At 43.4% G+C, this 16,919-nt stretch overlaps 1 protein-coding gene across 1 annotated transcript in view; it reads left to right on the forward strand.

The window, feature by feature from the left end:
- Nucleotides 1-501: 501 nt before the first annotated feature.
- Nucleotides 502-16,919, forward strand: part of SLC18A2 (solute carrier family 18 member A2) — a 28,136-nt gene continuing 11,718 nt past the window's right edge. The window contains exons 1-8 of the mRNA XM_036385193.1: nucleotides 502-678; nucleotides 2,419-2,770; nucleotides 10,560-10,618; nucleotides 12,721-12,804; nucleotides 15,181-15,273; nucleotides 15,677-15,766; nucleotides 15,873-15,916; nucleotides 15,991-16,051. Of these exons, the coding sequence (XP_036241086.1) occupies nucleotides 558-678; nucleotides 2,419-2,770; nucleotides 10,560-10,618; nucleotides 12,721-12,804; nucleotides 15,181-15,273; nucleotides 15,677-15,766; nucleotides 15,873-15,916; nucleotides 15,991-16,051 (904 nt within the window). The 5' untranslated portion in view covers nucleotides 502-557. The remainder of the gene's footprint in view (nucleotides 679-2,418; nucleotides 2,771-10,559; nucleotides 10,619-12,720; nucleotides 12,805-15,180; nucleotides 15,274-15,676; nucleotides 15,767-15,872; nucleotides 15,917-15,990; nucleotides 16,052-16,919) is intronic.

Consider the following 16,919-nt stretch of genomic DNA (forward strand, 5'->3'; position numbering starts at 1 on the left):
GCACATCCCATTGGGCACAGAGGTTTGCTGGGCACACAGAGGTTCTGGCACATCCCTCTGGGCACCCAGAGGCTCTGGCACATCCCATTGGACACAGAGGTTCGCTGGGCACCCAGAAGTTCTGGCACATCCCTCTGGGCACCCAGAGGCTCTGGCACTTCCCATTGGACACAGAGGTTCGCTGGGCACCCAGAGGTTCCGGCGCGGCCCCGCCCCGGCCGTCCCGGAGCATCCCTGCCTGGGCTGGGGGCACACAGAGAGGAGGGCAGAATCCCACCGTGCCCCGCACCGCTGGCCAGCGCTCCCCAGGCTCTCACGGGGACCAGAGGAGCCGCCCCTCTCCTCCTCCTCCTCCTCCTCCTCCTCCGGCTGCTGCTGCCGCTCCTCCTCTCCCGCTCCCGCCGAGCAGCGCCGGGGTCGCGCCGGGAGCGCAGCGCGGAGCGCGGCTGCAGGAGCGCGGCTGCCGCCGGTCCCCGTCCGGTCCCCGCCTGTCCCCGCCGGTCCCCGCCGGTCCCCGGGCCCCGCCGGTCCCCGTGTGTCCGCAGCCGGGCCGGAGCATGGCTTGGGGCGAGCTCGGGCTGCTCCGCTGGCTGCGGGAGAGCCGCCAGTCCCGCAAACTCATCCTGCTCATCGTCTTCATCGCGCTGCTGCTGGACAACATGCTGCTCACCGTGGTCGGTAGGTGAAACGGGCTCGGGCTGCTTTCCCTCCCCCGGCTTCTGCAGATGCGCTGCCTGAATGCCCGATTAATGCTCTCAAACCCAACATTTTCAAATACTGATTAATTTTGTTTTTAACCGTGAATTATATTGCAGGCATTGCAAACGCGCCGCCGTGGACATCAAAGTCTTGCTTTATTTCCATGTTAATGGCAAGATAAGGAATGGTATAAAAAGGTCTTAATAACTCCTTTTTTTTTCTCTTTTTATTTTCTCTTTTTTTCCTTTTCCCTGCTAAACGCCACTAATACTTTGTAGAACAGCAGATAACAGTATTTTTAGCTCATCATTTTTTCTCCTGTGGTCATGCAACTGAAACAACAGGCTAGATAACATTGGAGATGCCTGTTTCCTTGTGATAGTTCTGTTTCCCCCACATTGCTCTTAAAATGATAGGTTAATAAGAAAACTATCTAAGTCACTTTTAAGAAAAGCACTTCCATGAGTTAGTTTAATAAAATAATAAAAGTTTCGATCAAAGTCTAAGATCCAACTTTTAATGGCTTCAGTGGCACAGTATCAAGATTCAGAAATCTACTCAAATAAAACAATTGAATATTTTTTACTGGTAGACTTAGAACTCCTCATATTCAAATGTTTATGTGAAATAAAAGAATCTAGTCCAGAGAAACCAGATGCTCATGGATGTGCACACAAAACACACCTGAATGCTCATGGTTCTCCTGGAAGTGACTTGGTCTGTGCTGAGCCAGCTCTCAGGTGATGCTTCAGACTCAACTTCTGAATCTGACTCCTGAATTTCTTGAAGGGGTTTCAGCTAAAAGTTGATGGCACAAGGTAGACCTTAGTTAAAAAAAATATATTTTTAGCAAGTTGATTTTGGAATTCTTTTACATTATTCTTTTGCCTTATAACATTAGTAATATTTAATTGCTTGTTTAGTAATATGTATGCTAGAGGCCCTAGAAATTATTATAGTTTGCAGATTTGAGAGGCTGGGCTTTTTTCAGGATGAAATGCAAGATGGGAAAGGGTGATTCTGTCACTTGAATTAAAATGAATGAACCTGACATCTGTTTTTACAAACTCTGAAATACTAATGTCTGAGATACACATAAAAGCAATTAAATTGCAGCCAAGATCTTAAAACATGTAAACATGGTTCCTTTTAGATGATCTTTTCAATGTAAATTTTAAAATAATAGGACATGCAAATATCAACATATTATTTCTGATTCCTTGATATAGGTCTATTACTTTTTTTCCTTCTTATGCCTGGTACTTATCAATATTTTGGTGGTTTATTTTAGAAATGTTTTATATAGCATTTTTTATATTTTGGTTTAATAATAATTCCAATGCTCTTCTCATTATTCATGCTTCCACAGCCTAATAAAAGGACTTGTGCAGCCACGTGCAACAAAGGGGCTTCAGGCATGGGTTTTGATACTTTTGATATTTTGCTTAATGATGTATCTATAGAAAACCTTATGGAAATCTTATGAAAACTGGCAAAAAATAAAGATCAGTGTAAATGAACTTTTTGTTTTAAACGGCACTTCTGAGTTACGGGTGTGTTTTTTCCCACGAGCAACTTTCTCTTTCAATTCTGTGTTTCTGAACGTGCCCTGTAGGAAAGCCTTGTGTTTCCTGATCAATGGCACAGCAAGCAGCTTGGTGATTCCACTTCCAAATAACCTGACAGTAAGATGCCAATGTATTCTATTTGTTTTTCCAGTGCCAATAATTCCCAGTTACCTTTACAGCATCGAACACCAGAAAAATGCCACAGAAATCCAGACTGCTAAACCCAACGTCCCCTCAGCAACCATGGACAATTTCCAGAGCATCTTCTCCTACTACGACAATTCCACCATGCTCACTGGAAATGAATCTGACAAGACAGAGCCTGCAGAGCTGCATCAGACCCAGACAGAACCAATGGTTGTCAGGGTGACTCCCTCTCCCTCTGACTGCCCCAAGGATGACAAGGAGCTGCTGAATGAGAACGTCAGGGTCGGCCTCTTGTTTGCTTCAAAAGCAACAGTGCAGCTGATGACCAACCCCTTCATAGGGCCCCTGACAAACAGGTATGGCATTGCTGCTGCTCCATCCCACACTTGTGTTTTAGCCCAGACTGGTGTTTCAAACAGGTTATTCTTAATTCTCCCTGGATTGCTGCCTTCTGGAGGAATATTTTAGTGAAATACATTTGGTGAACACTTCTAAACGCTTACACCCTCTCCAAAATAGCTGCACATCAGCCATTAGTATCTCACACTTTTCCCCCAGCTCCTGAGACCTTGGGTTTTTATAGAAACTTTTGCTAAGATGGTGTTTGCAGTTTAGGAAGGATGTTGAGATGCTTGAGGGCATCCCAAGGAGAGCAACAAGGCTGGTGAGGGGCTTGGAACTCAAGCCCTGTAAGGAATGTTTGAAGGAACTGGGGGTGTTTGGCCTGGAGAAGAGGAGGCTCAAAGGTGACCTCATTGCTCTCTACACTTTCCTGAAGGGAGGTTGCAGACAGGTGGGGTTGGTCTCTTCTACCAGGCAGCACTGGCAGAACCAGAGGACACAGCCTTCAGCTACATCAGGGAAGGAACAGGTTGGATATTAGGAAAAAAATTTTCACCAAAAGAATAATAAAGTACTGGAATGCTCTTCCCAGGGAGGTGGTAGAGTCACCATCTCTGGATGTGTTTAAAAAAAGCCTGGACACGGCACTTGGTGATAAAGTCTGGTTGAGGTGTTCGTGCATGGGTTGGACTCGATGATCTCAGAGGTCTCTTCCAACCTCTTTATTCTGTGATTCTGTTGAAATATCTCCCATATAGTTATAGGAGGCCAAAAGACAATGCAATTCACGAAGATTGTGAATTGTCAATATTCCTGTGGCATCCACATTAGGCAAAGATGATATTGAAACTGTAGGCAGGGCTCAGACCCCTTCCCTGCTGTCACTGAGATGAGCAGCCCTTCCTGTGTGGTGGTTTGGAGTTGTCTGAGGAGAGAATCAGTGGGAAATTTTTGTGGACTTCAGGGAAAAGTGAACAAATGTCCAACTTTGCTGATGCCATGTCATCACCAGGGTCAGTGGGTCCCACATTCCCATCAGTACATGACTCTGCCCATGACTCTCCTAATTGCTCCCTCTAAATTCTTGCAAATACATGATGTCTTGAACCAAATATGTTTAAATGGGACTTCATAGAAAATTTATTTGAGCTAGGATCAAGCTTTTAAAGCCCCTTTCCAAATCCAAGTACTGGTGATGTTAACATGAAGATTAAAAAGTATATATAATACCATTTAAATTTTTGATGTTAATAATAAATTTCATTTCACTGTTAGCATTTTGTGTAACTACTCCCCACAGAAGCAGCTTCAGTCCTCCCAAACAGACTATGAGATCAATCTCTGCAGGAAATAATCTCCAAACTGTATTTAGTGTACATATGATCTGCATATTTCATACGTAAGCTGTTTTCATAGAGAATTATTCCTTTCAGAAAATGCAGCAGAAATTTGTACTTGTAGAACACTTTTGTTTAAACAGTCAAGGTCCATCATAGGTGGCAATGTTTAAAACAACCAACACACTCCAATGACAGATATTTCAGGTTTTGAAGCCAAAACTACCTTGTTTAGGTTTTATTGTGTGTGTGTGTGTGTATATATATATATATATATATGTATATACACTATATATATATATTTAGGGTATATATATATATTTATAGTGTGTATATACATACATTATATATGCATACAGTGTATATATATATGCTATTAAACCTAATATATATTTTATATATATATATATATATATATAGTCTCAGTGTTTCTTTTCAATCTCATAAAAAGATAAAAAGTATCCAGCTGAGAGCTAAGCAGCATTTTTGGACTCACAGTGTTATGTATTCAAAATCTGTGCTTGGTCTTTGGAACTGATCTAAACACAAAAGCTTTAAATGAGAGAGACAGTTTCATTTCTCTCTCATTTCCCCTTACCACCAATACATATCACCTACACAGATATAAGTACACCACCACAAAATTACTTTTGCACAAATACTGCTGCAAATTGAGAAGGATTTTTCTTACCCACGTTGTTTAGTGAGGATGCCATAGCTCCTCTGCAGGTAAAGTAACAAAACATCAAATGATGTTTTTATAATAATTCTTTGGATGTGCTTCTAGTTCTTCCTAGCTGCCTACATGGTTGCCCTATTGATATTTGCTGGTTTTGTGTTAGCACCATCATTTCCAGAGCCTGCCAAATGAGGAGAAAGCTGTGTGGTCACACCTGTGCCCTGGAGCCAGCTCCTGGGATGTGTGTGATGCATCCCTGCTTTGGCCATGAGGCAGGAGGTGTTCCTGGAGCATCTCCCTTTCCTGTTAGGGGCAGGGCTGGCACCACACCAGAGTGAGCTTTAGTGCTGGGAGCTGAGGTTTCCTCCTGGAAACATCCCCCAGGATTTTGCCTGGGGCACAGGGGCAGGTTTGCTCACAGGAGTGGGAGAAGGAAAAACAAGGAGCTCTTCATCCCATCATCCCACAGGACAAACTTTTCCCTCATACAGCTGAAGTGAGTGCCTTAATGGCAAAGTGGCCCTAAATTAAATTTTGGGTTCACTGGTTTTCTTCCATGCATTATTTGTATCTTGGTACTGGTATCTGCCTTGGTTCTGAGAAATGTTTAGTGGGAAATATCAGTTAGCACATTTATCAATTAACTGTAGAAGTTATCGGGTACCCTCCCCCTCTTAAGCTGACAATTTCTAATAATAATAATGTATATGATCAGCTAGAATGTGTGATTGTATAAATCAAACAGAAAATATCTGGGTTATCAATAGAAAGGCTCTTCCTTACCACTGATAAGCTGTTTGGTTACTGTCAAAGTTTTTGCCTTTATTACTTCTATAAAATTCCAGCAAAATATCAAAGCTTAAGGAGAAATGATTGCTTGTTTCAAGATCTGTGTTCAAGTTGGTTAAGATGCCCAGTAAGTTTCTTTTTCAAATGAGTAGCACACTGTGTACAGGGATTTTTATTTTTCAATCAAATGTAGCTGTTCTAGAGGGGTTTAGAGTTTTGGTCAAGTGCTGGTTTTCACCGGGCACTGGCTTTGACTTTGTACAGCCAGCAACAGGATGTTCTACTCATATCAGTCTGTGCAAATAATCACTATGTTTTAGCTTTTTTGAAGGTTTCTGAATGTTTTGGAGCTTGTTTTCCTTTTTTTATAATTACTGAAAGTTTAAATTTTCAAAAACAAATTTCAGAATTGGTTTCATTCAAGGAGTATGCTCTGCAAAAACCATTTCTTATTTAAAGCCCAGCTCTTTTCATGGAACACCAGACACACCTGGCTCAGAGAACAGGTTTGCAGTTCCTGAAACAATACAAGTTCCTTCTGCCCTAACAAAGTCCTGGCAGAGCAAACACCAGTGATGGCTTTGCCATAGGAAGTGAACAGTTTACTTCCCACCCTGGCACGCTTTCAGGGCAGAGCTGATAAGATTTTGTGGGTCAGAAGCACATTATTATGTTTTTCCTGGTGGTGACATTTGTGAGAAGCTATCCACAAAGCACAGCACCTGACACAGGGCTCTGTGAGGAGGAGGCACTGGCAGGGGCAGACTGAAAGCTCTGCCTGAAGCTGCCCTGTGAAGAGAGTGGGCAAAGGCTGCCTTTGTAACCACCTGCTGTATCCAGCTGCACTGGCACAGGTGCCCAGAGCATCTGGGGCTGCCCCTGGATCCCTGGAGTACCCAAGGCCAGGTTGGATGGGACTCTGAGCACCCTGGTCCAGTGGAAGGTGTCCCTGCCCATGGCAGGGGGTTGGAAGGAGATGGGGTCCAAGTTCCCTTCCAGCCCAAGCCATTCTGTGGTTCTCTGATTCATTCCATTGCTTTTATCAGTCTCTCAGCAAGCTCTGAGCACCAGGCTGTGAGCCCAGCTGTGCCAGCCCCTCAACCACCAGAGGCAGTCAGTGCCTCTGCCAGGTGTGTCCCCTTCTTTTATTCATTAGTCTGAAAAAAAATTTGTAGTTTTAACCTTGTCTTTATTCATATCAGCCTCAAAAAACATTAAAAATTATTAGCTATTTTCATCATCACCATCCTTGCTACAGCTTTGAACTCCTTAGCATGAGAGAGAGAGAGTAGCTAGGACCAAAATGTGTTCATGCTCAAGACACACACAGAGAAGAAAGCAGGGGAATAAATAACATTTGTAGCTGCATTTTTACAGTTCAGTTCCTGTGAGAGCTTTCCTTTCAGGTTTTGGCAGAGGTTGAAGTGACCTGTTCTGTCTGTCCAGGTCACTCTGTCCCTCTGCCTCCCCCGTGCTCCAGCACAGGGACCACACACCTGTGTCCCTGCTGACCCTACATGTTCCTTTTGAACTCCACACATATTCAGTGGTTCAGAACCTCAAGGAACATATTCTTGCCATAAATCCTCCCCAGTCTTCCCTGGCAGGGAAGAAGAGAGCCAGAGTTCCAGCCAGGACAGAGCCAGCCAGGAGTGCTCACATGGAGCTGTGTGGCAGCAAGGTTGGAACCAGTGGATTTGCAGCACTCTAATTGGTAATTAGGCTCTAATAATCCACAGCTGCTCACCTGGTCAATGTAACCTTTATTGTGCTGTTGCACAGGACCAACAGTCTGTTGTCTTAGTCTGGAGTAATCTTGTTAATGGGCATAAATCATTTCCTGAGAGCCCTACAATCTGGAGCCACAGGGACTGAAATGGAGTTCATCTGGGCATCATTCTCCAGCAGTGGCAGCCTTTCCTTTCCCTCCTTCAACCAGTGACTCAGACTTTTCCAGAGATCACAAATACTTGTAATAAGCACTTTTAGCTGCAAGTAGCCTTGGTGAGACATGCTGGACTCTGCTTCAGAATTGCTTGGAGGGTTTTGAAAGGAGTGCCCAAGAAAATTATATGTTTAGCTGTAGTAACAAGAAAAGATAAGAGAGAGGACAGGCTGTAATATTCTCTGGTGCTGCATACATGCAGAGGAACAAAATGCAGAGGTAATTGTGGTGGAGGGTGCTGTGTCATGGCTGAGGAAAAACTGCATATTCACTTTTCACGTGAATGGCCCAGGACCAAGGGGCAGAATCACTGAATTGGCTGCTGCAGGTGGTGCCTCTCCTTTTCATGATTATTTATAGTGCACTTGTTCAGCACAAGCTCCCAGTGTGTGCTCTCAACACCTGTAGAACAGACCAGGGAGTGCAGCTGCAGGTTGGACATTTGTGGCAGCACAATTGCCTGTTAATTAGGGCTGCTGTTTCAGGGTTTGCTGAGAGGCAGGGTGTGTTGGGACTGCCCAGGAAAGGACATTCTGCATATCTAAGGAAATGTCAGCTGGATGTGGGCAGGACTGTCCCCTGAGAACGCCCAAGCATGGCTTCTAGGGGTTCAGCAATTCCATGCACTCCAGAATTGTGCGTCTCCACATTTTGGGGGATGCTCTGAGCAATATTATAGTTCCAGAGTATTATAAGGACTTGCTCAACTCCCACCCTCTGCTATTTGTCACTTTCCACCTTGCTGTGGCCCTGTTTGTCCAAGGAAAAGGAAGAATAAGATCTGCAACTGCAAAAATTAAGAACAACGCTTGAGCAGTATTACACTGAGCATTAGAAGTGGCTTCCAAAATGTTTGTTTTCTTCCTGCCTTCAACCACCAGAAAGTTCCCAGATGCAGGAAGCCCATTGGAAGAGCTGAAATCTCCTTTATTTAGTATGACAGCACTGCTCTGTGCTTAATTTGTGAATGTTTGTGGAAGATCTCCCAGCTCATGTCTCTGATGCAATGATGGAAATGTGAATGTGGGAGCCAATTTGGATGGCATTTCTCTTCATGCAGTAACTGAACATCATTTCAATGTACTTGTAGCAGAAGCAAACTGCTATCTCACAGGCCCCGTGTCCAGTCTATGAATTGCTTGATTCCTGTACTGAAATCAGAATTCTCCCTCACAGTTTCCATCCTAGATACATCTGGGATGGCCCTGACAGACCCAGCCCTACTTTACTTTGCAGTGGGAAAAGGCATAAAGACATTCACCTTCTGTTTTCACACTCCAGAAAAAGCTGACAATGCCCACCACCAGCAGTAGCCATACCCACAGGGTTTATTTACTTTTTTTTTGTCTGCACTCCTCTCAGTGCTTTATTTAATTGAAAAACTCAAAATCAGAGCAATTGTGATCAAACTCTCTGTGGCCTGTTCTACCTGAGCCCACTGGGAAGTGCTCACTTCAGCTCTGAGGCAGGTAAGAATTTGGCAAGAGGTAATTTTTTATTTCCTCATGTACATAGAAACACCAGTGGAGACCAGCATCCCATCATGTAATAACTATTACACACACTGCAAGGGAAAGGCTGGCTTAGAAAAACATCATTCACTTTAAATAAAGCAGACAAAAAGAGTATTACTCTTTTATATATCATGTGTGAAGGTGCTGGGAGATTAAAGTTATTATCCTAAGGCCACAGGGGAAGTCTGTGACAGGGATTTAATTTGCTTTGGAGACACCAGTTCAGGTGAGTAGCCCATGAGTGACCAGGCTCTGCTGGATATTTACAACACCCACTTACAGATTTCAACTAGGAGAATCTATGTTAATATGTTTTATAATATGTTTTTATCATATTTTAATGCAGTGGTGATTTAAGGCAAAATACCACGTGAAAGCTCAATTTATTTCATTCACAAGAATGAGACAAACAACGAACATTGAGCTCTGCACTCGAGGGAGTTTTCCATTATCAAAGGTTCTTGACTGTATAAAAATATTAATACAAAAACAAAGCTGAGAATAATTATTTTGGTTTGTCTATGTCATGACTGCTGTCATTTAAAGGGCCATTTTTGACCCTTCCATTATTTGATTGACCTGCTTTAGCCAATGCTGCCCATTTAAATGTGCAACACTGTCAAATCATTGCAAACTGAAATCCTTTGAAAGTACTCCTGAATTTGGCCATTAAATAATGTCCAGGCAAATACATTTGAGATGCACAATCCTACAAGAAATGAAGCTGTGAACAAAGTGTGCTGGATAGAACGTGCACACTGTCTTCAGAGCTACCTAGGTTTGGACTCTAGGGTAGATTTTTATTGGTGTGAAAAACAATATATTGTGATTTTTTTTGGTGGTTGAATTTTCAGTTTTATCTGCTCAAAAAATATAATTGCTTCCCAGCCAGGGAGTTCTTTATTTCCTGGAAACTTGAAAATACTTGGAGCAACCAGGCATTTCTACAGGCTGTTTGGAGTCCTAATGAAGAAATGGGCTGATGAAGAAAGCTTTGATCAGCTCCATTTCTACTCCTAAACCCATGGAAAGCAGAAGTATTATTCTCAGGCTCTTTGGGACACTTCCAGTGCTCCTGAGGCAAAACTCCCAGAAAAGCTGATGACAAATTTTTCCAGTAAAAAAGCCATTGGCTTGACTATGTCTCATTATAATCATTGTCTGATGAGGATGGAAACAGATGAGCACTGAAACACCACTGGGGTATTTCAAAATTCAGCACACTCAGGAAAATCTTCCCTTGGCATATCTTTGGCAACCTCATGGAGCCCCAGAGGGGTTTTATTGGGAACAACTAAGGCAGAATGAGAACAGGGCAATCAGGGCAATCATGAGAAGGATTTTTTCCAGGGATTTCAGATAAAAAGCCTGCTGTGTCAGATGAAAAGAGGTTTGTGATGTGGAAATATATGACCATGTGGTCCACAATAAACAGTTCAAAGCCTGCCAAGAAACTACAGGTTGGGTTTGTGTGGTGTGTGAACTCGTGTAAGACTAACTCAAAACCCCAGAAATGTGAATATTCATTTTGTTTTCCAGAATAGGCTACCAGATCCCACTGTTTGCTGGCTTCTGCATCATGTTTGTTTCAACAATCAGTAAGTGTCACATCTTACTTGGTCTGGCCCAGGCACAACTTTTAAATGAATGGTCCATAATAATTATCACTAGGAATTCTTCTAGTTGATGTCTGGGGACTAATTCCCAAGGAAAATTTGAGGGAAAATTTGAGGGAAAATTTGGGTCAGCTCCACATTGATGAGATTGAACAAGGGAACTTGATCTGAGGGATCACAACCCTTCATCCCACCTCAGCAGGTCTCTTCCTTAGCTGAGCCTTTCAGGTTTTTCTGATCAGGAGCAGTGCTCAGACAGTTGTGAACAGCCAAGGGAGAGCTGTCTTGCAAGGCCCTGGCCAGGCAGATACCATGGGGGCTTATCAGAAAGATTGTGAGGCTGCAGTGGCTCATGAGCAGGGTATGAGTCAACAGGTTCACAGTGTTGCTAAACATCTCTGTGGGATGTGCAAACAGCAGCACAGCCTGCCAGTCAGCTGAGATAATGTGCCTGCTCTAATGGCATTGATAAGGCTTCAGCTGCTGGTTTGTGTTTGGCTTTGGCCTGACATTTAAAGCTATGGCCCAGACAGAAAGAGTACAGAGGACATCAAGGTTCATTAGAAGCCTGTGAGGATCAGTGAAAGAACTGGTTTTGCCTCAGAAGGGAGATGTAAGATGTATTACAGCCTGTGACAAAAAAAGGAAGGGGACAAACAGTTTTCCAGGTCCTCTGTACATAAAAGAAAGAATAATGAGAGGTTTCCCAGAGGGGATGTGGATGGCACATCCCTGGAAGTGCTCAAGGCCAGGTTGGACAGGGCTGGAGCAGCCTGGTCAAGGGGAAAGTGTCCCTGCCATGGCAGGGGACTGAGCCAGGTGATCTTTCAGGTCTCTTCTAACCCCAAACATCCTGTGATTCTATGATCCTAAAACTGTATCATCAAGGGGACTGAAGTACTAGAGAAGAGGACCTGGTCTTAGAGGCACTGACAATTCAGTGGTTTAGGAACATGTTAGATAAATTCTGGTTGGGATGTAGATAAGAGAAGGGAGCCTAACTCATGGCAGAGGAGAGGGCTGCTGATCTGCTGAAATCCTTTTTCCCTTTATTTTTATGTGTCCACACAGTAGGGATTTTTGTAAAATGTGGTGAAAAGCCCCAAGAGGCACAACCACAGGGCAGGTGGGAGGAGTGCACGTGGATCCCATGTTTAGCTGGTGCATGACACCTTCCTGCAGCTATAACCTGCCCAGCAAAATTCCTAAGTGGCCAAGAGATGGGAGCTGAAAAAAAAGCTTTATAAACTCACTGTAGATGTAATGACACTGACAATGACAATGACATGGGCTCTACAAGCAGGGATGTGGTTGGGTTTCTGAGAAACTTCTGTTTTCCAGCGCTGTGGGTGGGGAATGTTGGCAAAATACCTGGAAACAGACAATTATTTTCACAGTTCTTCATCCTAACTTGCTTGTCTAACAGAGCAATTCTTCCAGGCTGAGTGCAGCATCCAGGGGCCCTGTCCCAAAGGGCAGGGAGTGCCTGAGGTGAACCCTGGGGTTAAATCTCCTGGGGAAATAGAGAGTGGCTCATCCTCTGGTGCAGTTTCCCTGCCAGTGCAGGAGAGGAACTTGCTGAAGGTTGAGGGGGGGGGATCTGGCTTCCCTGCACCTTCAGCCAGCTGTGCTGCACACATCTGGCAGCACCAGGGGAAAACCTCTCTCCACGCCCTCATTACTGGAGGAAGCATGGGTGAGTGTTGTTACAGCTGCCTTCCCCAGTGCCTGGAGCTCCAGACTGGAGAGGTGAGGCTGGGAAGAAAACTCTTATTACTCCTCTTGTGTGCAGCTGAACCAGAGCAGATGTAATCAAATCCTGAGTAATTAGTTAAAACTGCTTGGGCTCTTGCATTCTGTGTTACCTGGAGGCTTAGACACCTGGGAGCAATTCAACACTGACACATCTAAATGCAATAAGGGAAAATAATGCAGTTAGCATTGAAAGTGGCACAAGTCACTGTAAACACTTGACTGAATTGTAGGAAGTTTTTGTGATAGTTTCAAGAAATCTAACTTTTTAACCTAGTTATAGTTAACCTAATTTTAAAAATTACCTCTGTTTTTTATTTTTTTTCCTGCAGTGTTTGCCTTCTCTGGGAGCTATGCACTACTATTTATTGCCAGGTCCCTGCAAGGAGTGGGTTCCTCTTGTTCTTCTGTGGCAGGTAAGAGATGATAGAGAAAAATGCAGATTACTTTCAGTCTTTTTTTTAATTTAATTTCATCAGCACATTCAATAATTAATACAAAAGTATTCAGTTGAATCAATTTCTTTTTTTGTTTTTCTGTGTATTTTATATAAAGTAGCTCAAAAGCAAATGTCTTTTAAGACTTCCTTGGTATTTGGGTTGCAGTAAGGTAGAGCACTAAATGAACTGCACTCTCCCTGGGATTTCTGCACCTGTGTCTTCAACATTTTAAATTCATTTTTAGCCCTTTTAAAGGTCACTGGGAACTTATGTTGGTACTTATTACAGTTAGAACAGCAGCTCTGTCTGTTATGGAAATTTCTGTTATAAAATGTCGTTTTCAAGGGCTTACCATGCTGGCTGCCAGTTTAGGTACCAGAGTTCCAAAAAAAGTGTCTCATTTTTAAATGAGTAGGTAGAATGGAGTATGGGTTTTCAGCCCAAATTATTTGAGCATTCTTGAGGCTGAGGCTTGAGAAAATTGTTCATGCTGAATATTCCAATCTTGGAAAAATTTCCTGCAATGGCAGGAACTGACATCAGCTAGGGCTGCAAGTCAAGCTTTCCCAAGGGAAGACATGCCAGAATGAAATTATTGTTCAGCTGTAACTCAGTCCCTGTGCAAGGGGGCACCTTGAGCTATGGGCTCTTAGGTGAGCACAAGATTTCTTTTTTCTCAGCCAATGAACACAAAAGAGCAGAAAAGGCCAAGGGACCATCTAGTCCACCCTTTCCTGAAGGCAGGATCAACTTAATATCTGTCATTCCTCATGCACACTTGACAGGCCTGACCTCAGAAGCCTCCAGAACTGCCCTCAGCATCCAGCTCAGTGCTTAAATACCTTCATGGTCAGGAAGGTTTTGTTCCTGATGTCTCATCTAAAGGCTCTTTACTGCCATGTGAGCTTATTTCTGCTTGCCATCCTGCAGAGAACACAAAGATCAGCTTCCTTTCTTTATCTTCCTGGCTCTCTTTTGTATTGCAAGGCTGTTATCACCTCTCACATCAGTTTTACCCTCTCTGCTTTTAAACTGGAACTCCTGCAGTTGTCTCTCACAGCTGTTATTCTGAGCCCTTGCTCACTCTCATTGCCATTCTCTGCAGGGTCTCCAAGCAGCCCCAGATTTCTCCCTGAGCTGCACCAGAGCCAGACCCAGCTCTGGGGAGAAGCTCTGGCTCCTTACAGGGCCAGCAGCAGTGAGAGTCTCACCCTGTGTCTCACAGCCAAGGAAATTTTGTGAGCCATTGCTGGCAGTCATTTCCTCCCCTGCATTTGTGTCTGCAGTCATTCCTATCTATGTGTGATAGAACACACAGATCTGAATCTATGTCCTAGAACTTTGTGTTATTGTCTTTGCATTTCCCCCTCCCTCTTTTCTTCCAGAATATTTCCCCAAATCCCACATTCATGGTGAATTCTAATGCAGCTCTCCAGCTGTTCATGCAAACAATTTGATGTCATCCACTCTTTTCAATAAACATGGTAATCCACTCAGGACCTCTGCTCTTTTGGTGATGGATGGTATTTACTGAGTGACCAACCATGCAATGTATTGTTTTCCTTCTCTGTGTAGCTGCAGAACTTATTTATTGAGTCCTATGTAAATGTTGATTTGAAAACAGAATTATTAATTTCTATAAGGACTCTTCTGCAGCATTTACATCTGCAGTGTCTGAGTGCTCCACAAAAAGACAAGCAAATTAGGCTTCATGTTTCCTTTTGTGAAATGAAGGCTCATCATCAAGTGCAGAAATAAGGCATGTGAAGATAAAGGTCAAAAGGATCCTTTAATTTTTTTGTGCTGAACTTGAAATACTCATTTACAAAGCAATCAGCTCTGCATAATACCTCCTGCCCAGAGCACTGTCCACAATTGGAGCTAAGTGGTCACCAGACCTTTGTGCACTCTGAGTATGAATAAATGATGGTGAATACTTGTCAAAAGCTTTGATTCTGCTCATTGGAAAGCATCATCAAAAAGCTCTGTGAGAAAGAGATGAATAAAGAATCTAACAAATAAGGGCATCACTAAATTACCTGACTAATACTGCACAATAGAACTCTGGGACCATCAGTACTGCCAGAACCATTTTTGCTTGGAAGTTGATTCTATGGGGAGGGAATATATGTACATACATACATACATATATATACACACACAAAAAACAAAACCCCAAACACTTGGTTATTTCTGTATAATGTTTAGTAGGTGTGGCAAATGATGGCCATAAACTGTACCACACAGATGCCTAATTTTGTGCTGTGCTTTTTTCTTATGTCTCTTTATTTATTTATTTTATTTATTTATTTTCTTATGCATCTTTATTTATTTATTTATTTGTAACTGTAGGGATGGGATTGCTTGCCACTGTTTACACGGATGATGAAGAGAGAGGCAACGCGATGGGAATTGCACTTGGAGGCCTGGCTATGGGAGTATTAGGTCAGTGAGCTGGAGGCTCTGCTGGCAGAAGGAGCCATCCCCCAGCCATCCCAGAGCTTTTTCTTGGGCCCTCTGGCAGCAGCAGAAGGGGCTCTCTGGGTGTTGTGGTATTGTGCAGTCTCCAGAGTGGATTCATGGTGCATGTGAGGAACAGCTTTTCCCACAGCAGGCATTCCCTGTGTGGATTCACATGTCAGGCAGTAATCTCTGAGATGTTTGGGATTTGTTTACACTGCACAGTGTTTTTGGGGATGGAGAATATGGTTATTGCCATGATCAATGATCTTTGTGGGATTTTCAAACTGGATTTTTGGTCGCTGTGTGCCCGTAGCAGGGTGCCCAAATGCTAGCAGGGGTTTTGTTCTGTCAGAGTTTTCACAAGTGTGTCCTTCTTCCTTGGCAGTGGGGCCCCCTTTTGGGAGTGTCATGTATGAGTTTGTGGGGAAGAGCTCTCCTTTCCTGGTGCTGGCCGCCCTGGCTCTGTTTGATGGAGGTCAGTAGGTCCCTGAGTCAGCATCCCCCTGAGGCACGTCCCATTCCTGCTCCTGCCGTCCATCCCCGTCCTGCAGGAGAGTCACAGCATGCATTTCTTTTCACAGCTGTTCAGCTACTTGTCCTGCAGCCCTCCAGAACACAGGCAGAAGTGAGTATTAAGGTAAAACACTGCAGGAATGGGTGTCACTTTGCCTTTCCTAATCCCAAGTTTTTGTTTCACAGAGTCAGAAGGGGACACCTTTACTGACACTTCTGAAGGACCCCTACATCATTATTGCAGCAGGTACCAGGCCTTTTTCCTTCTTTAAACCAGCCATGGATGTCATTCCTACCCCCTTGGCATGCCTTGGGCTGAGCTGCTTTAACAGCATTGTCATTTGCTGGTTTACTTTATGCAAAGATCTAAGAATGAGGTGGCTAATACAGGATGAATGAACCAGCAGAAGCACAATAGGCATAAAATTTGAAATAAATGTGTCTTTCCAACTGAGAGGCCACTCATGACTTGCAGGTGCCTGCTGGGGCAATGAGATGTGGCCAGGAAACTTCCTGTGAGTGACTTGGGCCAAGGCTTTCAGAGTGAGGGATTGCCAGCACAGGGAATAACACTGAACTTTGTTTCTGTTTGAAGAGGGAGTAAATTTGGTCTCTTGAGTGTGAATTGTTGTATTTCAGAAAAGGTCTGGTGGAATGGTGAATGGTGTTTAGTATAATATGTATCTTTTTTCTGATGAGCCTTTCTGTCTCAAGAGAAGTTTGCCTTTTTGCATTGCACATTGCTGAATGTTTATTCTGAAGTCTGTAATTAAACCTGGTCCTTTCTAATGTTGACAAAACACCTGGAAACAGATAATTATTTTCACAGTTCTGTTACTTCATCCTAACTTGCTTGTCAAACAGTGCAATTCTTCCAGGCATTTCTGGAAGTTTTCTGTTTCTTGCTGATCTTAGGGATTTATCATAAACTCTGTGACTTGATTGAGCTGTGACTTAAGTTACACAAACCCTTTTGCTTGAGAAATTCTTGGAGCAGGAAAAAAACCACTGAATAAAAGTATAGCAAAGACAGTTCTTGTGATAAGAGATCAGATTTGTCATTCAGCTGATTCAGTAACTTCTCCTACAGCAGTTAAATGATATAAAATATGAGA

The sequence above is a fragment of the Molothrus ater genome, chromosome 8 (genome assembly GCF_012460135.2).
Source record: "Molothrus ater isolate BHLD 08-10-18 breed brown headed cowbird chromosome 8, BPBGC_Mater_1.1, whole genome shotgun sequence".
NCBI lineage: Eukaryota > Metazoa > Chordata > Aves > Passeriformes > Icteridae > Molothrus > Molothrus ater.